This window comes from Rousettus aegyptiacus, unplaced genomic scaffold (genome assembly GCF_014176215.1).
Source record: "Rousettus aegyptiacus isolate mRouAeg1 unplaced genomic scaffold, mRouAeg1.p scaffold_m13_p_2, whole genome shotgun sequence".
Lineage (NCBI taxonomy): Eukaryota > Metazoa > Chordata > Mammalia > Chiroptera > Pteropodidae > Rousettus > Rousettus aegyptiacus.
This window is the reverse complement of record NW_023416295.1, coordinates 56,200,233-56,224,654: the sequence shown is the minus strand read 5'-3', so window position 1 is coordinate 56,224,654 and position 24,422 is coordinate 56,200,233. Positions and strand designations below refer to the sequence as shown.

The 24,422-nt window shown below is 37.8% G+C and overlaps 1 protein-coding gene across 9 annotated transcripts in view; it reads right to left on the bottom strand.

The window, feature by feature from the left end:
• Positions 1-24,422, bottom strand: part of RBMS1 (RNA binding motif single stranded interacting protein 1) — a 195,375-nt gene that overhangs the window by 69,952 nt on the left and 101,001 nt on the right. For 5 of the 9 annotated variants that reach the window (XM_036236518.1, XM_036236519.1, XM_036236520.1 and 2 more), the window contains exon 2: positions 13,023-13,198. In XM_036236518.1, the coding sequence (XP_036092411.1) occupies positions 13,023-13,198 (176 nt within the window). Of the gene's footprint in view, positions 1-13,022; positions 13,199-21,511; positions 21,530-24,422 lie in introns of those variants that run through there. The other 4 variants (XM_036236517.1, XM_036236525.1, XM_036236522.1 and 1 more) reach the window with 2 other exon arrangements.

The window sequence follows — 24,422 nt, the reverse complement described above, 5'->3', positions numbered from 1 at the left end:
ATCTAAAACATATAGCCAGGCAAGTTGCTGTGTGTTTCCTGTCTTTGAATATTAAAGAGAGGGATAATGAATTAGTTTAAGGCCAAAGTGAATTCCAAGTGAGAATGGGTGTGAGAAAAGCTCATTAAAAAACAAACAAACAAACTTTCTTTTACTAAAGATGTTGATCAAGCTAGGAGTAGCTGAAAATCATGATTTTGAGTATATGCTGGTTTTAATGTTCTGACTGACAGTCAGGGACAGTTGTACATATACTTATGTCTTTATAGGACCATAAAGGGAAGGGATCAGATTTTCCTTTACAATGGAAATAGATATTTGAAAACACCAGCATTCCCAAGTGAGCCACTTTGATAATCATGATTGCTGTACAAAATGACAAGAGATGACCAAACAACATTGCAACTACTGTAATCTTTTAAGGGGTAGTTAAATAGAGAGCATGAGAACATTTATTTATACCTCTTTCCAAAAAAGTTTGGGACTGCTGGCAAGAATATAAGCAACACCATAAGACAGAAATAGATATGGAGCTCAAGGTGAAGGGAAAATAATAACTCAGGAGCAGAGTTCTTACATAGATATGTGAACCAGAAAGTGAGGTTCTGTAGGACTGCCAACGGTGGAAGCAAATTTGGCTTAGAACTTCCTAATAGTCAAAATAAGAAGGAAATACAATTATGAAATTGAGTACTCAACTAGTGTAAAAGCAAGTCTGGGGCTCAAGATAAGTTCCTTTTATCTCAGGTCTACGGCCAGAAGGAGCTTCCTCATGTGGGTCTTCTGAGGACCACACCCTAGATACAATGTCTGGTCAAATTACCACTTGGGACCCGAGTACAAGGGGGCTGGTGCATCGTTCCACAAGGGCAAATAGCTATGTGGATAACACAAAGGGCTCTCTGCCAACCTGTTGCATCCAAGGATAAAATCCACACTCCCTGGAACAGTGTTTATCAACTTAGGCTCTGAAGAGGTGCTTTAGGAGTTCCACCAACTTTTTGTGTGAATTTCTTAGCCAATAAAAACAAAAACAAACAGTAAATGCAAGCAAATATACTGTACAACGAATTTTAACACAATGGCAACCATTTTCATATTAAGTCACTTTAAACAAAGACTCTGGACAAAATGTGTCTCTGCCATCTCTGCACATTTTAGCTTCTTAAAAATTAGTCATTAATTCAGAAAGATATCACTCTACACTAATATTCTAGAAATTCAAGTCTGCACATGTCCATTCATATAAAGTTGTACAAACAACCTGCACGCATATGCTCACACAAATCACAGGCCAAGAGCAGGTACGACGAGTTGGTGTATATCCTCGCCATGATCTAAGAGCCAGTTGTACAATAATAAGCTGCCTACCGTGATGAGTCACAATAAAGTGACATCATTAAGACTGGTACTGACTGTAAGTTTTAGGTGCTCCTGGTCTGAATTTAACCTCTCTCACAAGGCATGTGAGTAGCTATATTATTTGTAATTCAGTGTCAAAACAAAAAATTCCTGATTCTTTCTAGTTTCTGGATCAGATTAATTCTAGTAGATACTAGGAAGATAAAATGAAGTGTTAAAAAAATCACCTTTTCGACTACCTATAGATGTAAACAAGTATTTTTCCTAATACTGCAGAACTAAAATGGAATACAATATACGTCTAGATATGTAAAGTTGCGGACACTGCTCTACAACTGTCATGAAAGAAGTCCCTATCTCAAATTTTCGAGTTCAATCAAAGCTGCCTTACTGTTTTCCCTGATGACTTTTATAAATGTTATAAATCTGTATTTATAAAATATATATTAAAAATACTGCTGTGAAATATTTATGTATGTAGTTCTTTTTCAGATTTCATTTAACTAAGGGCTTTTCTACTAAAAAAAATTCTAAAATCCCTCTGGTGGGGTCATTCTATTACAAATGTGGAGATACCGAGCCCATCAACCCTTGGAGACAGGGTGGGGCCTGTCACTACCAGCACTGAGCTGCCTTGCCAATTGAGGATATACCAATCTATTCTATTCTATTCTAATCTAATCTAATCTAATCTAATCTAATCTAATCTAACCTAACCTAACCTAACCTAACCTAATCTAACTTAACCTAACATAACCTAACCTAACCTAACCCAAACCAACACAAATACTATCCTCTTCTTCTATGTGTGCCATGACAAAATTTGGGAGCTCTATGATGAACAAAGGCACTACAAATCCTTCAGGCAATTCTTCATAAATTTGACTTCTTCCAACGGCTTTGACAAGAACTAGAAGTGGAGAGGAAAAAGTTAAACTCTTTGGCAAGAAACTGAAGTGCAGACGTTCCATACTCGTAATTAAGGGCAGAAGTGAGGACAGAATTTACATTCACTCATGAAAAGTAAAGAGGCCAAAAGAGACAGGTGGGTGTTTCAGGAGACAATGGGATCTATTCCCGGGCCTGCCACCTCTTAATTTTGACTTGAAGCTTATTTAACCTTCTCTGAGCCTCAGCTTTCTCAATTATACCCTCAAGGGAACTAAATCAGAAGTTCTTAACTGGGATTGAACACTGGAACCTCCTGGAAGCTTTAAAAATTACATAGTGATGGCAATAACATTAATACGTGCCAGGAAATGTTCTGAGCACTCTACATGTGTTATTCCATTTAGTTCTCACAAAAATTCTGTGTTGTAGGTACTATTATTATTTTGATTGTACAGGTAAAGAAACTGGGGCACGAGGAGGTTGAGAAATTTGCCCAAGCAAGTGGCATAGCCAGGTGGAAGGCTTCACAGCCTGTGTGCTCTTTAGTAAGTTGCACATTACACTGCTTATCTCTCTGAATCTTCTGACTCAGAATCCACTGAAGGGCCTGGGTATGCAAATTTTAATTCTGATGAGCACTCCTTATTAACAGCCACTTCACTAGAAGAGGTGTAAAGTTCTGTGATTCAGCCAGGAGATGAAAAATAGTACAGTAAACTTTTTAATTAAATAAATGCTCAAATTCTTCTGTCTCAAAAACCTGTGTCAGAATTAAATGATTTTGGCTTTTAACAGCTAATTGCATGAGAGCAAACAAAAAAAAAAAGATGATGAATACTGAGGTCGTAGGAAAATTTTCAGAACCAAAATGGTATCTAGCCAACTGAGGAGAAAGACTGACTGTACAGGGCCATTTAAGTAGATTAACTACTGAAGCTAAAACTATGCCTATAAAGGGGAAATAACAATAACATTTTCATAATTTATGGGTTAGAATTGGGGGTAAAGACGAAGCATTTTGGAAAAACCCTTGGAAAGGATCCACACTCCTATCCAAATGGGATAGCAGCCTAATTTGTTTCTAGTACCACAACTGACTGTCTCTTTGTTTCATCTTTAAAGAGACAGTCCTTATGCTCTCAGAAAGTGGTCTTTGTAAAGCTGGAAATCTAACACTATGCATATGAATGCTGGTGCTCCAAAAACGTTGGTTTTCATACAGGCTCCCTCACTGACACTTGACACTTAATAAAGGAAGGAAGATGCTATGGCATAAAGAGAAAATAAGGAAGACAAGTCCAGGTCCCACAGACAACTTAAACAAGTTTCAGCCTGGAACGGCCAGATCAGTGAGTGCATAGATGGCCAGGAGGAGAAAGAGTCCACGACCCCTGGCAGAATCATGAACTTGGTCAGGTTTGTTTGAGTTATGAGTGTACTTCCTCGCTAAGTCTAGATAACCCATTCAGGGAAACTCATCCTCCTCTCCTCCAACTCAGTCCCACAGCTCTTTTACAAAACCTCTTCTCAAAAGCCTCCAGTCTGAAGCCAAATGTTTCTATCAAGGGAGTTGCAAAGCATTTTATTAAACAAAAAGCAACTTTTTAAAAAGTTTAAATCACCAAAACTGAACTAAAAATTTAAGAGAATAATTATATGTTGAAGGAATATATAGATCTTATATCACAAGGACTGCATCTACTGAAAGTTTCTAATATACGGTATTTCAGCTGATGAATAAACATGTTTAATTACTAGCTTCTCTTCTGCACCAAAGATTCACCAGTCTGAAACTGATGCACTATTTCTTTCCATTTAATAGCCACACCAAGAACACACAAACTCATAAAGCAAAGAAGCATTCAAATTGAAGTTTCCTGTGAGTGGGTGAAAATTTCCAGGCAAGAAGCTCTTCTTCCTGATCCCCAAATCTGTTAATGGTATCGAATTCCCAGTTTCCTAGACTAAAAATCTTACACTCATCTTTGAATCATCCTCCTTGGACCCCTCCCTCTTTTTCACGTTCCAGGAAGAGCAAATCCTGAGACAGTATGTATCGCTTACTTTTCCAGTGAAGAACAAGCCTTCCTCTGAGATTAAAATCTCTCATGATATGGCCCTAGTGAAGACAGACAAGGCAGGCAGCCAGCCAATCAGGCTTGTCCTGGCTGCAAACCTAAGCTTCCCCGCCCGAAGACTCATTCAAATGCCATGCTTTTCCCGATGCCCCCAATTACATGCAGTCACTCTCTATTTTGTAATCTGTATTACACTTTCTATCTCTCACATGACACACTACATTTTGGTCCACAAGACAAGAACTTCCCTTGAGGGCAGGAAATGTGTCTGGTGCAGTGTCTAGCAAAATCAAAGGCATGATGCTTAATAAAAAATGGAATTCACCATTCGTACTTGTTTAATTTCTCCAAAAGTGGCTTGCTTTTATGTTATCATCAAATTTATACTGTAGTAAAATTACAATGCTATATTGTATCTATTATTTTCTAATGTAATGTTATTTAGATCTGTTAAACTGTGATCCCTAAAAAAAATGTTTCTTTTTTTTATATATGCCCTAACTCTCTCTGGCATGAGGCAAATGACAATTATATACCTTCTCTGAGCTGTGTGACCTTGGGGAAGCTGCCCATGAGACAGCTGACCAGGAGCTGAGTTTTACATAAGCAGCTACATTAAAAGGGATTATTTTGTTAGGCGTGAAGAAAGGCCAATTCTTCCTCCATCCTTCTTCCTTTACTTAAGTTTTTGATTCTATTGGCTATTCAGGAGGACTTCAGAAAAGCTAACTTTTCAATAAAATCTTGTTCAATCTATCATGGATAAATATCTCATTTTGGGGTCCTGGAGAAATGAGTCTTCTTGTAGCTTGTGGTAAACAGAGGAACATGGGTACTGATGAGGGAAGAAGGATGAGGATAGTGAACTTACATTCCAGGTGTATTTGGGGAGGTAGAAACAGCGGTTCACAGAGTTTAGGCTCTGGAGTCAGACTGTCTATAAGCTCAGGTCCTGGCTCCACCATTACCAGCCAGCCGTATTATCCTGAGCAATAAGAAATCTCATTCAACTTCATTTTTAAAACAGGGATGATAATATTGCTCATAAAGCTGTTCTTGGGATTAAATAATGAAACACTTGGCATAGTTATTGGCACATAGTAAGCATCTGACAAACGTTAACTGCTAAGTATTATTCAGGTGTTTACACATTATATTGGAATTTTTCACATACATTTATTATGAGATGAAGATGGGGAAAGATGAAGGAAGAGATTGTAAATTTTTAGAATTAATGGTAACCCAATAAGGAAATTCTAAGTGAAATCAAGCACAACTGCCAAATAAAAATTTAGAGGCCCTGACTCCTGATGATACTACCTTCACCTTCATATATTGGTTAAACACCCCCAAGCTGATGCTATAGGAATGCAAGGTTCATATAAAGAAACATGGAATGGACATAAAGTAAATTCCATTTGCTCTCACAGGGAAGGAGAGGATGCTCTTTAAACAATTCTTGTGGTTATGGCCATTATCTTCAGTGCTGGCTTCCCGATGAACTTCTGCTAAGGCTAATATTAAAATTAGTTTGCCAACAGCTTGAGGAGTATTTGAGCAATGCAGGGGAGGATGGCTCTTAGCATGCCTGGGAATAACAAGAAGAAATTCTACAGAAAAAGGTCAAATGACAGTAAGGAGGGTTAGCTAAGTCTCTAAATATCCATGCCTACGAGCAGATTTTACACTGAGGATAAATCAGAAAATAGACATAACCGAGACTTTTCTGCCAAAATACCAAATGCATGCATACAGCAGGTAATTGGCAATAATTAATATCTGAAATTTCAACTACTACTGATACCATCAAAAGTATATGACCTGTAGTTATTTTACATTTTACTGTAGCATATATTTGAATTGTGAGTACTCTCAGGCAGAGGGAAGTGACTCAGGTAGCCAGCAAAGAAGCAGAGCCCATCACCTGGGGTCCATATTTCAAAAAAGTTTTGCTCTAATTGTATATCATTAACTCTATTCCTCCTAAAATCTCAAATCTGCTTTGACTTCTATTCTTAGAAAAAAGATCACAAACATGAGGTATCTTCCTCAGTCTCCAATGCATCATATTTTACTCTGACTACACAGGACCTTAATGGAATACTATCCATGAAGAGAGAGTTAGATTACAATCAGTGACTCAAAATTTTGACTCTGGATTAGCATGCTTTTTAAAAAGTCTGAAAACTTCACATCTTAGGTCACACTTTTAAGCAAAATACCCAAGTTCCTTGGTCTAAGCCCTCATTAGTATTTATTAATGTGCCATCCTATTATGCTCGCAATATCAGGAAAAGCCAAGTCCCAGAAACTATTGCTATTAGTATTTTATTTATTGAGAATCTTCTAGGTCAATGAAGACTGAACTCTTGAGAGGATAAACATTAGCTGCTTTACAGAACAAAACATTTGGAACTTAAAAGAAATCTTATTATTTATAATGTAAATAAAATCTATATATGGGCAAGAAGCTATAGCATAGTAAGAGAAAAACTTTCTATGATTAACTATGTTAAACTAATCATCTTAACTCAATTTCACTTCGGGGGAGGATTAAAAATAGTACACCAGTATTTTATAAAGAACACTTTTATAAAAAGCCACAGTCTAGAGAAGAACTGTTTTTCCACTATTCTGCATTTCTGATAAGTTTTTCTTTCCCTGTCTTTCAAAGAATCTGAGAAAAAATTCACTAGATACCGTTTTCGGTACTCTTATAAAGCCTAAGCTCAAATGGCTTTGGAATACAACGCAGTTCAATATGCCCAAACTCAATGCTTTGAGGTGCAGTCAACACCAAAGAAAAAACGATCTCTCAGTCCTTCATTGCGGGTGTGTGAGAGTTAAATACACAGCACTGCCACCTACCACCACCACCACCATCACACTAGGACTCCACTTCTACCTGCCTGTAAGACAACACTTGAAAGATAGATCATACTTTTAAAAGAGATCATCTCCTTTTATTAGCTTCTAATGTAACCCTACATAAAGCACTTTGGGTTTGTGAAACTCACACACTGACTTTAGAATGACACTGAATGCAGACTATCAAATCTTTGGCCTATGTCTCTCCTGTCACATAGCTATCTGAATACTCCACTGTAGAATCCACGTGGAGTGTGTACATGTGTGTTGTGTCTTTTCTAAAATAAAGGTAGTAACTCTGGGTAAACTCAGGCTTCTTGGACTGTCATTTGGGAATATGTGAATGACCTTGGGTCACCTAGCCCTAAATTAAATTCTCTATTTGATTTGAAAGTGAGAGAACCAGATCTCTTTCAGGTAGAATGATTTTTCTTACTTCATCACAGGATTATAGTATTGTGTTGATTGTAAAGTCCTCTCATTTTATGTAGTTTCTATAATTTCCAAAGGATTTCATACTTACCTGGGATTTCAGAATACTGGGTTGGGCAAGCCCATTGTTACTTTCAGAATAAACATGGACGATAACTTCATAATTGGGTAAATATTCATCTTACTAAAATGCCTTCGACTCCCAAATTTTACTTGAAAAATAGCCTAATCATTCTAGAATGAAAGGGCTGATCATTTTATTACAGGGTAGAAGAAAAACAACTTTCAGCACACAGAAATTTTAGAGTTATAGAGATAAACAGATGTAAAGAGAAAGAATATAATCATTTCAAGTTGCCCATTTTCCTAACAGTTGTCCTCATTTTTTTTCCTGCGCTTTCTCTTTCCATTAATATAACTTGTTTTCTGTTTATTGAGAGCCTAAATCTTACAGTCATTTTTAATCGTGCTTGAGTCCAGATGTTCCCATCTCCAAGACACCCATGTTCCCAGTGCCCGCTTCCACACTGCCTTCTCCAAGCCAACCTTTCTAGTTTTGTCAGAATTATCATTCTAAGGAGGGTGGGGGTGGGGGGGACCTGAATTATGCTTCTCTTTCCCTACAAGGGCTAACTCCCCATCTGTAACTGAAGAATAAACTCCAAACTTTTTAGCTTATTATTCAAGGTGCTAACAATATGGCCCCAACCTGTACCCCAACCCCCAGCCTCACTTTCCGCTATACCCACACTCTCCACTACACCCACACTCTCCACTAACAATCCCTGAATGACAGCTCCCACAGCAAGATGTATTCTTTGTGCTTTCTTACACATTCAATCACTCTCACACTCTTGGGCCCTTTCCAAGGCCTGGGGGACTCTATTATTTCCACTCAGCATGAAATCTTGCCTGTTGCTTAAGGTCCAGATGTTATCTATTCACTGAAAGCTACCCTGATAACAAGCCTTCCTCTGACTTTCCACAAACCTCTGCACTGATTATAATATTTACTTTATTCTGTCCTAAATGACGTTGGTTGTTTATGTCTACCTCTGTTGACCTGTCCTGCTTTTCTGTTTCGCTTTTTAAAGAGCTGTATAATATTCAAAAGAATAAGGAAAACTTGCAGGGAACAGAAAACAAAGATATAGAAATGAAAATGCACTGAATATTACAAGTAGGGAGAAAGATTGTATTTTCAAATATATTTCCTTTTAATTTGTAACTGGCTATATAGTAGTGTAAGCTAGATCTAATTTCACATTTGTTTTAAAATGATGTTTTATTGTAGTTAGAAATAAATAAGGTATTTAGTGAATGAAAGGGAAAAAATGGCTGATCGAGACTGGTGTGGAAATCAGAGAAAGACTGTACAAAGTAGGAGGCCTGGAAATACCCTTTTGTTTTAATATCCATAAACTGTTCTTCCTTTAACATAAGTTGCTGGAACACTGTGTCACCTACTTTCATGTGATGTCACTACCACCGTAACCACTAAAGCTACCTAGTCTTGGCCAACACGGACTCACACATTTGCTCCCACTGCAAACCACGAATAACTATGAACCAAGCCTTGTATACAGATATTGTTTTTAAATCTTCATAAAAGATAGTTTAGATACAACGAAAGATTTTACATGCAAGAAATACTATTATGACAAAAATAAATCAGGGGTGGGTCTCAAGAGGTTGAACCTAGTCTTTTGCAAATGCCGCCCACTTCCCCCAACAAAAGTCTCAAGGAGGACGCTGGCAGTTAATGAATCTGTTTTTCTCTCTCTCTCCCTCTCTTTAGTTTGTTCAATGATGACTGTGTTTTAAGGAGCAGACCAGTTCCTTTCCTTATATAACTTGATTTAAACCTAGTCACAACCACATGATATAAGCATTATTTCACCCATTTTACAGGCTCTTCATTGAGAATTAGGTACTTGCCTAGCATTGTGGTAGGTAACTCTAGGGTACCAAAAACTTGCCATACTGAGCACCATGATTTTACAACGTAGATGAGAAATCTATGAACATGACATATCATCACAGACATGCTGCTAAATAATGTAACAGACACTTGGGAGAATAAAACCGCATGGAAATAAGATGCTGTCGTAAAGTGCTGACACAGAAAAAGAAATAGGAGAGTTGAGTGAGGTCCAAGCAAGAAGGAGGCAGGGTGAGCAGAGACTTGGCCTTCAACAATCAAGAAAGGAAAATGGGGAGGCACCTGAGGTGAGGTCCTGAAAATTCACCTAGGAAGACTGAATGAGATAAATAAAACGGTAACACAGTCAACAATGTATTTTGGCTTGATTTTACAGAAGGGAGAGAATTATGAATGGCTGAAGGTCAAGGGGCAATAGATCCATCATTTGTTTCCCAGATTATTCCATTTCCTAAACTTGCTGGTTAACTGTACCGATGTGGTGGTTTTGGAGCAGATGACTTTTTAGAAATAGGAAACAAAGTTGCAGCAGCTGGGAGTTGTCATGAGGTCCGAACAAGATTTCTCATACACACTTCGCAATTCAGAAGGTAACAAGAACTGGTCAGCTTCTTTCATTAAATGATCCTAGAAAATTTATCTCCTGAAAATCCATGTCACCTTACCACCTGTCTGCTCGTCGATGTCACCTCCTTTCATAACCTAAAACTGGAGCTCCCATCCTCTCCTCTTAACTAAACCATGTTGACCTATACTTCTGAGCGTCATGAGACTCTCTCTGACTTAGGACGAGGCTGCTTTTCCACAATCATCTCTTGTGTTATTACAACATCAGCTTTTTCACTGTCATTTCTTCTAACACTATAGCATCTGTATATTCTACTCCCAGCCCAGGTTTTTAAAAATTTTTGCTTTCCTCTCCAGTTTTCATAATCCTCATGTTATTCTTGCCTTCAGACCTCATTCATTATTTGTATGAAATTAGGACACTATTATACACATTCTTAAGTATCTTTTCACATCTTTCTGTTAGATAACCCTCTTAAATATCCAAACCCCCTTGAGATCCAAATTACTTGTTATCCTTCTGCAATCTATCACTATCAGATCAATTTGTAATTACAGTGCTAAATTTTTATTTCTAAAACTATTTTTTAGAGCTATGAATTTATAGCTATCTTTTCTGAGAAGTTTCTGATACTCACTTTTCTAAAATTTCTAATTATATCCACTGGGTTTAAAGTTTTATGCTCAAGAATGAGTCACTTTCCCATAAGGTTCTCGTCACTTCCATGTCACCAACTAGCTATTCCTTATTGGAAACAATTAAGTCCAAAACAGGAATGCCATTTTTTGTTCTCTCTCTCTCTCCATTCTAAGACAAGAAATTATCAGCGAGTCAACTCTGGTATTTATTAAACGGAATGAAGCTTTCAGCAAATACTGACATAGGGTTCCTTTCTTATTCTATGCCTTCTCTCTGTATAATATATATCAAAAAAATTAACATTAGAGTTAAATATCAAATCTGGGCTTCTACAAATAACAGGAGAGAGCGAGAGGGCTATTAATAAGAGAGAAGAGAGCAACATTTACATACATTGAAGAGACCAACGACAAAATAAGAACAAATTTTCTAGAAAAAAATGATAATGCTCTTCTACTGCATTTGGAATGTGATATGATTCAATAAAAAAAAATTGCTGGTTTAATTTTTCAGATGCATATTTACTATCTATAAAACATGACACCACTCCCTTATTTTATGGTTATTTAAGTCTATCTTCTTGAAGTTAAAACTCATCTTATATCATTCAAAACTAGCTGAGGAACAATTTGTCTTTTGAAATCCTTTTCCCTTCTCTTACACCTCAACAATTTGAGGGTTAGCTTCATTCTTCTGTTTCCTACGAAGTTATATTTTTAGCTCGTTAGACTTTATGGCGCTCTATCTACCTGTAATTATGCTGCAAAAGCAGAAGAAGACGCCAGTAAAGGCCAGCAGCAGACAAGATAGCAAAAGGCCTATTTGTGGTCTTGAACAGCTGCAATCGGGCAGGGCGTGCCTGGCAAAGTTCCCTCTGATTCTGGCCAGCCATGACGAACCCTAAGAGCTGGACCTTCTTTCAGGACAGTCCCTAGCACAGGACATTATTTCACTGTCCTGGAAGCAAAGGGTGCAGTCCGAGTACAAGAGGGATGATTAAAAGAGTAACACGAGAAAAGCACAGGGAGGGTGCGAAGAGTGATGGCGTTGGGAAGGCTCTCCAGAGCCTGGAGAAGCACCACCCACCGCCCCGCCCTCTCTAAAAACAAAACAAGGCAAAACCACCACCACCTTCTTAGGGAAGGCCCAATGTCACTTTTAATTCCAGCTGGGAAATATTGCCCATATAAGTTATGGAATTTTTTTTTCTTAAAATCAGAAGTAATAAATCTCTACCTTACCCAGGCAGGACATCGGAAACAAGATGCTATTATGAAATGTTTAGAAATGGGAATATTTTTCAGGGAATATTCTCTAGTGGACATCTTCTTCAGAGTTATGTAAAATTCCTTTTGTAAAGGACCATTATTGTCTTTGGAGAAATAAAAGATGTTTTTATATGTGTAGGCTCTTATAGCTCAAAGTCATTAGAGGTTTTTAGTCTTTATACAATAATCCTTGTACTGTATAGTGCTTCTGGCTCCTTGGTTTAAATTAGTGCTTTCTTACTTAGTGAGTAAATGTAATTGCAGCAAATTATTACATTTATATTCTATTCATCAGCAACATTGGCATATGATATAAATTTGTTTTGGAATTTTATACACATGCACACATTTCTTCAGAACACTCAGAAAGGGTGGCAGTGAGAATAGAAATAGGAACAAGGGCATAAGAATTCCCAGAGATAAGGGTGAACAACCCAAACCACAAGAGTACTGGTGGCTAATGAAGACAGACTTCCATTTCCTGGCTGGAATTAAGAGTTTCACACGCAGGGTTGCCAGTAACTACACCTTTCTGACAAACAACGACAACTAAAGTTTCTCTTATGAGATAGATTGGCCCCCAAGAAGTTTTCCATGAAAGGAAAGGAAAGGGAAAAGTAAAAAAAAGGGAAGGAAAGGGAAAAGGAAAGGAAAGAAAGAAAGAACACTCTTCAAAAGGATCTAGCCATAAGTGTTTAAATAATTCATATTTTAATTTCCATATGCCAATAAAGTCAACTTCTACTGAGAAAATGTTCCAATTTATTTTGTTATGCCGGCATTTTGTTGATGTTAATGCTGACTGAATAAATGTCTAAGGACTTGGAACTTGGAAGCTCTGTCACCACATCGATAATGAGGATTCACAGATTTGTCTTGTACTGAACCTCTCGTATAACACAATTTATATCACCCTATAATATGATCAAAGAGATATTTAGCAGCTAAAAACAACAAGAACTACCGCTACTTACGGTTGACAAAGCTTCACCAGGTCCTGGTCCGTGGTGTTGGGAGGCAGTCCTCGGATATAGAGATTTGTCTTGCTTAGCTGATCCCATCCTGAGTTGCTACTGCTGCTACTGTTGTTATTACTGCTGGTGGTGCTGGGGCTGGGAGGGGCCATGGGGTGGGCTGGGACCAGAGACTGCTGAAAAACAAAGATCGAGCATTAGAACAACACTAGATGGAAGGTATTTAGCACCATTCGGTTGCTTGAGCTCCAAAATAAAATGAAGTTACCAAGATATAAATACAGATTATCTTAAGCTATTTAATACAAACACTTTAATTTACACCTTAAAAAAGATCTGTTCATTCTCCCGAAGAAGCCCTCTCCTTCAAACACGAAATTAATAATCAGATTTATTCAGTAGACTATTCTCTATGTGCACTTTAAATATGACTAAATTTATGTAAGATTAATTTATTCACACATTTTTAAGGAATACATCTATTGAGACTCAAAATGAAGTTATGTGATAATATTTTAATACACAATAATCTGAAAACCACTAAACTTTTGAAAAGAACATTTGATTGAAAGTTGCTGATCATTTTATTGACTCTTGGTGGGGAAAAAAAAAAGATTACTCTTCAAGTATAAGAAAGTCAGAGTTCAATCAAGATGCTCAAATAAGGAAGATTTCACCAAGTCCAAAGACAGGCACACACTTCATTGAGACATCTGGATAAGGTTTTCAGGCATGCTGCCTTTTGCTCTGGCTAACCTTGTGAAATTTAACCCCTCTGAGAATGGTGAAGTGGCTGGAAATCTTCCCGGGCCTCAGAGCAACCAACATAATTTTTATAAGGCCTGCGCCTAAGGGTTCAGTGTGGTTTCACAGTTAGCAGCCACCTAGGAAGAATGTCCAAAACCATACTCACAACAGATAAGTCTCTGTTAACCAATCGAAAGTGGCCACACACTTCTCTGTGCCTATGCCGCACACATGACTTTTGAGGAAGTTAAATGGTTCAGTTTAAGATGGAAATGAACACACCCCAAAGTGTCCTCACAGCAAATGCTCAGCAGTTTCACAACAGCACAAAAAATTTTTTCACCTCTCATCTTCTAAATAATAAATACACTAACCCAAGGACATCGCTTAACAATCAAATGGTTACTAGACATTCAACGAAAATTTCAAATCTTGAAGCTTAATTTTCACTATCACAAACAAGAAAATCAGGTATATCTAAGACACAATTAAATTTCACTTTGAGAAGTTCGAAAATCAGACCCCCTTGGCAATGAATGTAACATTGCTTAGCTGGTGAGCAATCTCAACTATCCACGATAGATATCTGGCTCTGTACCCTGTCTCTGCCACGACCACCCTAATTCCCCAGTGTCCCAACACACTAATCCTCAGCAATCTAACATGTAACCATTTCTTCATGTCCTATACTATGCTGGGTCTTCTCACTGCCCACAGTTCTTGCTAAGATCATCGAGTCCAAACACCACTTTATCTAAAGAAAAAGGTTAACCGTAGTCAATGCATAAATAAAGGATGACTTTGAACCAGGAATATCAGTACTGCTTAATTCAAGAAAAATCCTGCCTGAGATCATATCTTCTTAAATCTGTTGATTTACAGTCTTAATAAGCAGTTGCACTCATACCCTTTCTTCTCATCCCTGGGTTTTCTCTAAGGGATGAAGAGTTTGTTTTCTAGATGTAAAACTAAGAATAAGCCCTGTCCCTTGCTCTGCCACAGGTGGCACCCCAGCCAGCCAGCCAGCCAGCCATGCCACACAAAGGCCTGCATTCCTTCTCCAAAGTCACGCAATGTATCTGCTAGTTGCGACCTGAAATCAGCCAGGCATCCCCTATTTCTCACTTCAGTTAACAGAGGAGAGGAGTTAACTGTGCCTTTCTCAAGCCTCCGATTTACAAAGACCTTATAGTTGTAGACAAAGCTAGGCAAGACTGAATTTTTTCTTAAATCATCTCTGATTAATGTCCGAGAACCTGTCCTTGCCACAAACTACACTGTTCTCTGCAGTTGGACCCAGATGGTATGTTTAGCACAGCTGCTCGGGGATCAAACACGGATACTTGGTGGTAAGACTGGGAGAAGTCTGAAAGAATCTATGGGTCTGGTCCATCCCCATCTCTCAGTGGGATTATACCCACACAAAGCAAATGAACCATCACACATGTTTAAAGAGGCATGCCCAGTCTGCACCAGCACTAATCTCTGCTGTCCTCTGGGGTAGAAAGTGGAGAGCCAGGTGTGGACTTACATGATTACGAGAAACATTTTGGGGGTGTGATTTATTTGGAGATTATTTGGACATGAAGGTAGTAGGTCTTTATTTATGTATTTATCTTCAGCAGAAGTAGAACCATGACTTACATCTCAGGATTCACACCACTGATTTAAAATATCTTTGACAGACCTCCATATTTATTACAGTAATATTTTCCGACCCTGGAAAGTAGGTGGGGAGCATATGCAGCCTGTGCCCCGCCTCTTCCCTTCTGTTCTGCCCTAAGGAGAAAGAAATCTTCTAGCACTCGGATCCCAGGTGGGAGAAGGTTCCTGAATATACTGTGAAAATGAGGCCTCTGTTGAATCCTATATAAGACACATTCAAATTCAAATGTTATCCTAATATCAACTCTTTCCCAGAACTAGCTTAAGACAGAGAAAGATGTCTGAAAGAGAGAAGCACTGAATTATTCTAGGTTACCAATGTTTTACTTCTTGGTACAGAAAATTTTATATCAAAGATTTAGGTTTTCACAACTTGCTGAAATTAAAATTTTAAGTCCTAATAAAGACTGGACACATGTTCAAAGAAGAAAATTCAAACACAATAAAGCTGATTACTACTATTCAGAATGGGTTAATGATAATTTTTAAAGCATGATTAATTATTACTTTCCTATATTACATGTTTAATACATGCCAGACACTGTGCTTTATGTGCATCATCTCACTTAATCCAAACAAGGCAGGTGAATTACTGCCCTCCCATTCTGCAGATTAGGAAACTGAGCCTCAAGAGGCGTTAAGTAATTTGCATGGTCACACATTTAGTAGGTGGCGGGTCTGCAATTTTAACTCAGGTCTGTGGAACAATAAAGCCAGAGAGCCCTGAAATGGCACTCTAAATGGTACTCCAAAACACTGTCAACTGACAGTCCTAAATGCCCTACCCGTAGTCTTTCATTTTCCTGTGCTCACCCTTCCTGCAACTTAGTTACTAAATCCAAGTTTACCTAAAATATGACAATACCATTGGTGGCTATGTTTTCCTAAGAAAAAGTGTCAAAGGAGTCTTTAAATTAACGATCACATGGCCTGTGTGTGTGTGTGTTTAACAAACATAGCTTTAAAAAGATTGTTTTTAAAAATTCTACCATATTATTTTTTCATTAGCAAAAATGTTCTGCAACTTTTGAAAGCTACAGTGTATGAAGACTGAACATCGGCGTCAGCATTTTAGGAAAGCTCAACTCAACGAGTGAAGAATTGATCCCTCACTCCCAGGTCGAAATGCTCTGACGAGTCTTTAACTCCAGAAGTCTCTGATTAATTCAAAGCAATTACACTTTGTAGTTATGCCTCAATAGCACAAACGGTGAATTAAAAAGAAAAGAAAGCTTACAAAGGGACATTTTACCAAACTCCATTTTCTTCAGTGGTTATCTTTTCACACTTTGCCTCTCAAAGCTCCTAAGCTGCCCTGGAATTTGAAAAGACCACCCCCTCCCTTGGTTGAAGTTTGTAGCTAATTTACCCGAGTTCAACCTAATTAAGGAACTATGTGACTGGAAGACCACAGCTAAGTGCTGACCTATCCTGGCACCAGTAGTCTATCCCAGGGCGCAGTAGCCTATCTTAGCCTTTTCGATCCAATTTCCCTGCTTCGGGTAAGGTAAAGGAGCTATCTATCAAAGCTGTCTATTCAAAAGCAGGGAAAACAAGCTAATTCAGTTTTCATGTTAACATTATCTGGGCTTTAGTTGCATGCCAAAACTGATAAAGAAACAAAACTGGTTAATGAAGGGGGTGGCTGTATTAGCAGGCTTTCTCTGCTGAGTGGGTGTGGGCACCAGCAGGAAGACTGCTTGTCAGCAATCAGGGAGGACTTCCTGTGTGGAAAGTACTCAGGGAGGACTTCCTGTGTGGACATCTCTGATGCCTCCATCCCACCAGGAAGGCCCACTCGCCTTCTACACTAAAGACAGGATGATCAACAACAGGCACATGACAAGTATACACATAGTAATCTGTTTCCCTCTCCATTGCATCACACCCCAAATCCAGCAGCACGCTAAACAGTCTCTTCTACATAAATGCACGTCTAGAAGTCTTTTACAAAAAAGCCAAAAACTAACCATGTGTGAACTAAAATATATTAGTAATTATGTGCATTGTTGTAGATTTCTATTCAGCAAAGACAATCAAAAAATAAAGGCCTGTCATTATAAATTCTATTGTCTCATTTCCTTCCTATTTTCTTAATGAGCTAAAGAATAGTGCTCTGACCAATCTGATAACCAAAGCTGTCCTCTCCCTCTTCCCCTTACTTAGTAACTTCCCTAAAAATTTTAATACATTTTGAAGGGAAAGGAAACATAGAATCTGCCTTTTAATTACTCTCAAATCTTCCTTAAGGCTACCAATCCTTATAGTTCAAGAAGGCTATAATCCATAATCCTCATTCCTACCCTGCAATCCCCTCTACACACACACACACACACACACACACACACACACACACACACACACACACACACACACCGACCCCTACCTCACCATCGCAAACAAAACAGTAGGGGAAAGTTAACATATAAACTCTTTCCTTTATCCAGAAAGAAAAACCATCACTACAGTTGCTTGTGAGAACAGATGTAAACTATGGAACAGTACAATTTTCACCAGGATATATATCAAGCCTGGCAGAAATTGTGTATTACATAAAGATACTGTATACTACACTACTTCCGTACACTGTTCCTCTCCATAACCTTCAAGACATAAAAGAAATTTAACAGCTTAAGGGAATTATCAAACAGGAGGGTGGGGAAAGCATCCAAATGGGCCAATTTCACCACAGTTAGGATATTTTGTTTCCTCTTAGAGTGGCTCAAAGAGAGCTAGGAATAGTATCCGAGAAAGATAAAGTTCCTGGCACAGGGAGCTGGGGAAGTACACAATGTTGAGAAGTAGGAGGCAAATTAGTGAGAGATGAGAAACTGGACAGGAAGCAGATGTTCTTCCGGGTAGCTCAGGCTGAGAAAAGAGAGCACCTATATTAATGAAGAACGGTAGTGCCCCTACAGACATATAGGCTCTTACCTATAAGGTGGGGAAAAAGGCAAATGGGCAATTATCATTTAATCCCATTTGATGTTAGGATATCAAAGTTTAAAGTCACATGGGAAATTAGTTAATAAAACTTGTTCTATCGTCGCTGACCCTTGTTTGGAGACAAACTTTGCAGCCTCAAAGACTATGAAACTGAGCAATAGAGTATTCAATATTTCTGGCTGGATTACATCTGTCAAAGGAAAGAGGTTCACATTTTATGTTAGCTATTCAAATACAATATAAAAATAAAAATTTCCAATAGATTTCGCACTTCATATTCTCCTATTCCTGAAGATACCTACCAAAACTGATCCTTGCATGTAAAGCTGCAATCTATACACAGAAATCTCTTTACCTAAGTTCATGAATATGGCAGTATTTTCTTAGTCTCCATATTAAAAAAAAAAGTCAAGACTTGCATTGAATAGATAAATATCTGCTGAAACAACATGACTGACTGACTGAATGGAGACCATGTTCCAAAAGCGGACATGAACTTAAGCCAAAAGGGGAAAGCTCTTAGAAATTAAAACAACTTGGACAAGCTCTCCAGAGGTGCTGGCTTTGGAGGGAGTAAGAAGAAAGGACAAGCGAGGGCTGAAAATCTATAGCAGAAAAGATACCATAAATACAATTTGTGATTTCTGAGGTGAAATTTTCCTTCAAGGTCCCACCAAGAAACTAGATTCCTTATCATTCAAACATCTTTTAATGATCTGGTTCTGTGCTCCAGCATGCAAAACAGCTCTATTGTTCTGCTCCCTCCAGAGGTCTTTTCAAGAATCCCAGTGATCCCTCAAGTTGCCACCTTGAAACACACCAAAGTTCTTGACCTGTTTGTTCCCTCTAGATTTTGTAACAGCAGTTTTAAGGGGAGAGAATTAAAAACAAACACGAAACCTCCATAAATATAGTCAGCTAATCTTTGACACCGAAGCAAAGGCAATAAATGGAACAAAGATTATGTCTTCAGCAAATGGTGCCGGAACAACTAGACACCCACAAACAAAACAAACAAACAAACAAACAAAAATGAATCTACACACAGACCTTTTATACTCTTCACCAAAATTAACTCAAAATGGATCATTGACCTTAATGTAAAATGCAAACCTTTAAACAGTCCTAACATAACAGGAGGAAAATCTGGATGACCTGGGTATGGTGTTGGCTTTTTAGGTATAACACCAAAAACAAAATCCAAGAAGAAAATAACTGACAAACTGGAGTTCACTAAAATTAAAAACTTTTGCTCTGCAAAAAGCAGTTTCAAGACCATTACAAGATAAGCCACGACTGGAAGAAAATATTTGCGAAATGTACCTCTTACCAAGACTTATCCAAAATACTCAAAGAACTCTTAAAATTCGACAATAAGAAAACGAACAACCTGATTTAAAAAATGGGCCCAAAACCTTAACAGACACCTCACCAAAGAAGATATACAGATGTCAAACATACGTATAAAAAGCTGCTTCACATCAGATATCATTCAGGAAATAAAAATTAAAACAAGATACCACTGTACACCTGTTAGAACGCCCAAAATCTGGAAAACTGACAACACCAAATCCTGTGCAGAACATGGAGCAACGGGAACTTGCATTCATTGCTGGTGAGAATGCAAAATGGTACAGCCACATCGGAAGACAATTTGGAGGTTTTTATAAGACTAAGGATACTCTTACCATTGATCCAGCCATCATGCTTCTTGGTATTTACCTAAAGGAGTTGAAAACTTACGTCCACACTAAAACTTGCACATGTATGTTTATAGCAACTTTGTTCATAATTGCCAAAACCTGGAAGCAATCATGATGTCCTTCAGTAGATGAATAAACAAACCGGTATATCTAGACAATGAAATATTATTCAGTGCTTTAAGAAAAATGAGCTATCAAGTCATAAAGAAAGACACAGAGGAAACTTAAATGCATATTACTAAATAAAAGAAGCCAATTTGAAAAGACCGTATATCATATCATTCCAATTACATGACAGTCTGGAAAAGATAAAACTATGGAGATAATAAAAGATCAGTGGTTTCCAGGGGTTGAGGGGAGGGAGGGATGACTAGGCGGAGTCCAGAGGATTTTTAGAGCAGTGAAAATACTCTGTATGATATTATAACGGTGGATACAAGTCATTACACATGTGTCCAAACCCACAGAATACAAAACACCAAGAGTGGACTCTAGGGTAAACTATGACACTTTGAGTGATTATGATGTGTCAATGCAGGTTCACCTTTGGTAAAAAAAAAAAAAAAAAAAAAAAAAAAAAAAAAAGTACCATTTTGATGAATGATGTTGATAATGAAGGAGGCTGTGCACGTGTACAGGCAAAGGTATATGGGAAACTCTGCCTTCCTCTCAATTTTCTGGTAAGCCTAAAACTCTAAAAAAGCAAAGTCTTATATATATATATATTTTTTAAAACCCAACATGAAAATACCAGACTGAAGGAGTTAAATCTAAATAATTCACCAGAAAACTGGAGGGCCAAGAAAGGAAGTGCGAGATTAAGCAATGGGTTCAAAACTGCCTTACCAGAAAACACATTCATTAGGAAGAAAAAGCTTTTAACCATGGGCTCCTGGCCTTATCTACCCTTAATTGTATCACATATAATAGTGTGGCATGGTAGTTTCTAAAAATAGTAGGAGTTCAACCAAGGGAAGATCAGGGATGAAAGGGCCTGAGACAGAAAGGTTGCAGAGGATTCTCAGAGGGGGTAGACAGCTGAGTGAGCTGAATATTAATGGAAAGCCATTAAGAATAAGAGGATGGCAACGCTGAAAGGGGTGGGCGTGCTGGGACAGGAGGAGAGGAGGCAACAAAGATACAGACAGGAAGGATCATTCTCCAGGAAAGCCAGTAAAGACCAACCTTGGTAGATTCAGAGAGTACTAGGGTGAGTTGATTTCGGCTGGGGGGGGGGGGGGTACTAGGAAGGCGGAAGGATAACCTAGAAATCAATGACAGAATATGGATAGGGTGTCACAGATTACTGTACAGAGTCTCGCAGGGAGAAAAGAGAATTTGAAGATGATAAATGAAGAGGACAGCTTGTGGGGAACATAAGAAAAGTATATAGAAAAGAAAAAGTATTGTATGGGAAAATCTGAATACCTGGATTCAAATCCTGCTTTGGCCAGTAACTGGCATATCATCATCTCTGGGCGGCTCAGTTCCTCACCTGAAAATGAGTGGGTAAGACTGGATGATTTGTAAGCTCCCTTCCAACTCTCAAATTCTAACATTGGAATAAATGCTTCTTGCCATCTCCAGTTAAGGCATATCAAGGCAGAACCCAGCCAGGCTCTTCAGTACTCTTATCTGTCTGCCAAATAGCCAGAGAAATGGAGCATGAGGTTAAACAGGCAGACTGAAGGAAGTTACACCATTTCATGGAGCAGCTCACAGACCGGCTGGAATCATAGTCCGGTTTTCCTACACCACTTAGGCCAGGCACTGATACATAAGCTATACTAAAATCGCTAATAAAGTTTAAAGGAACATTTTTTAATGACACAATATTCAGTTTCCAAAACTACAGTGATCCTAATGTGAAAATATTACAGCTAAAATTACCTTAATAACTTAGATCTATCAAAACTTTATATTGGTTAATAGCCTGGCATCTTTTTGTTTCAATGTGACATCAGTATAAAAATTTGCATTTCACAGTGTTTAATCTCTTATATATAAAGGGACCATGTAATAGCTCCACGACCACCTTAAAAGATAACTCAAAACAATAAGCCAATTATATTCCAAGCAGCCAGCTATTAGAATGTGGTAAATATAAAATCCTGTCCAACTTCAGGTACAAAATTACTCTTCTGGATTCTGAATGCAAGTGGATGGAGAGTGTTTTTCTCCTCTTTCTCAGCCCTAGATGAGAGATTTTCAGATCCATGCCAATTTTCCTCCTCAACACAGAGACTTATGAAGGGGACAAGAACAAACTCTTCCTTTCAGCTCAAAATAAGTTAAAAACAAAACAAAACAAAACAAAAAACTTCCCAAGGGAAGTGCAGCATTACCTTTATCAGGACAGTTCAGAACACCTCTGCAATGCTCTGAATTTCCTGCCTCACCCCAAAGAAGTCAGGCTACCAGTGTTGACAACTTCCTTCCAGCTGCTTTTAAAGTCCATGCAGAGTATAATTTGTATCTTCTCCTAGCATTTCTTATACATAAAAAATTATCACCAAGATTGCAAAGTCTTCAGGGTAGAAATAAACAATTTTAAAATAAACTTTCTTCACATTAAACAATACTTACTGAAAGTATTGTAAAATGATTAAGTAAACATTAAAGTAAGAAAAATCATGAGTCAGCTTATCTAAAGAAAAAAACACCAAATGAATTTATTCTAGTTAATTTTTTTAAAAGATGCAAAGGGACATGTGAATGACCTTACGGTATTATGACTTAAACAAATTAGTCCTTGGAAAAAAAGAGCATTATCTGTACTTTCAGGAAATTGAACAAGTATTTGAAATCTCCCTATAATAATTTATAAAAATGAAATCTTATCTGACAGTGTTGTGATTTGTACACAGCCTAAGTAAAACACTAACAGGAGAAAGTTTTGAGCTATTATCCAACAATTAACAATTCTATTTTTTTCTTTCTCACGATAAAATCCAGCAGCTTACATCTGCTACAATGCAGATAAAAAGGGTAGAAGAGCTTTTGATTCTGTAACTCTGCTATGTGTCTCTGTAAATCTCTGTGTGGCTAGTGTGTATGTAAACAGAAGGGGTTCAGTACATAGTTGTCTCTGAGGTACACTGCCTCTGCTACAAAACACACTTGCTTTTTTTAAAAAAACTTTTTTGCCTGGGATCCACCTAAATTTTTTTTTTTTTTTTTTTTTTTTTTTGCCTGAGATCTCAACTCTGTGTATATAATACAGGTGCAGACATATAGAACTGAAACAAAAATTTTATGAGTTATTTTCCTTTATCATCTGCAAAGTACCCTAGTATTATATTTTCTCATCTATTTTTTTTTAAAGTAATGCTAATAGCAATCTACTGAACTGATTTGAGATCTCACTAATATTACAACTTGCAGGTTAAAAGTGGTCTGCTGCCTTTAAACTCTGATGTTCACAGGAACCACCTTCATTGTAAATATGCAGATGTCAACTCAAGTCATTTGGGAGGGGCCAAGATTCTGCAGTCCTAGCAAGCTTCTCGTGATGTCCATGCAAAAGGCAGCACTGAAGGCAGGAAGTACGCTTGGTGTGTGAGGATAAATTTTAGAAAGGTTTCTTTCCAGCCTTAAGAGGAGCAAACTGCATCTATTCACAAAATGAGATAAAAAATCTTTGTTTATCTGATTTCCAATCCAATTATCACTCAGAATCACAAAATGTTAGAGCTGAAAGAGACATCAGCTCACACAGTCAAATAATTCTCAAATGGAAGTCTAACAGGATCCCGAGAGATGGGTCTGGGGAGTGGAGGCGGGGTCAGTATTTTTACATTCACCAAAGACAGCTAAGAGGGCTTGGCTTTTAAAATGTTGAGAAACACTGATCTCATCCAATGCCCCTCTTTTTAAGAAACTTGAGGCTCAGAGAAGTCAAAGCCTATATGTGCCCCAAGGTTATACAGCTAATTTAAGGCAGAACTAGGTCTCCATTCCCACTACTGCTATCAAAAAGCACCAGCCCTTGTTTGCTATAAGGACTGTAGCAAGGATGAAGGTACATGCTAAGTTTTCTTAATGAGTCTTGAAAGGGAAAATTTAAATGCTAGTCCTGTTAAGGCATCATAGAGAAAGTGTATATTTTGTATAGCCTCTTTTATACCTCTTAGACATCTAATTTCTTGCTTACCAAAATGGGGGTTGGGGGTATCATATCATCTATTAAATTTGTAATTCAAAATTTCTAAAAAAAATTTTGTGAATGCCACCATTTCTATTTTAGTATTTATGGTAAAAATGTGTGAATAGTATACACAATCATTATCTGTACGACCTACAAGAAGATACAAAAAAATCAAACAGATTAATTATAGCA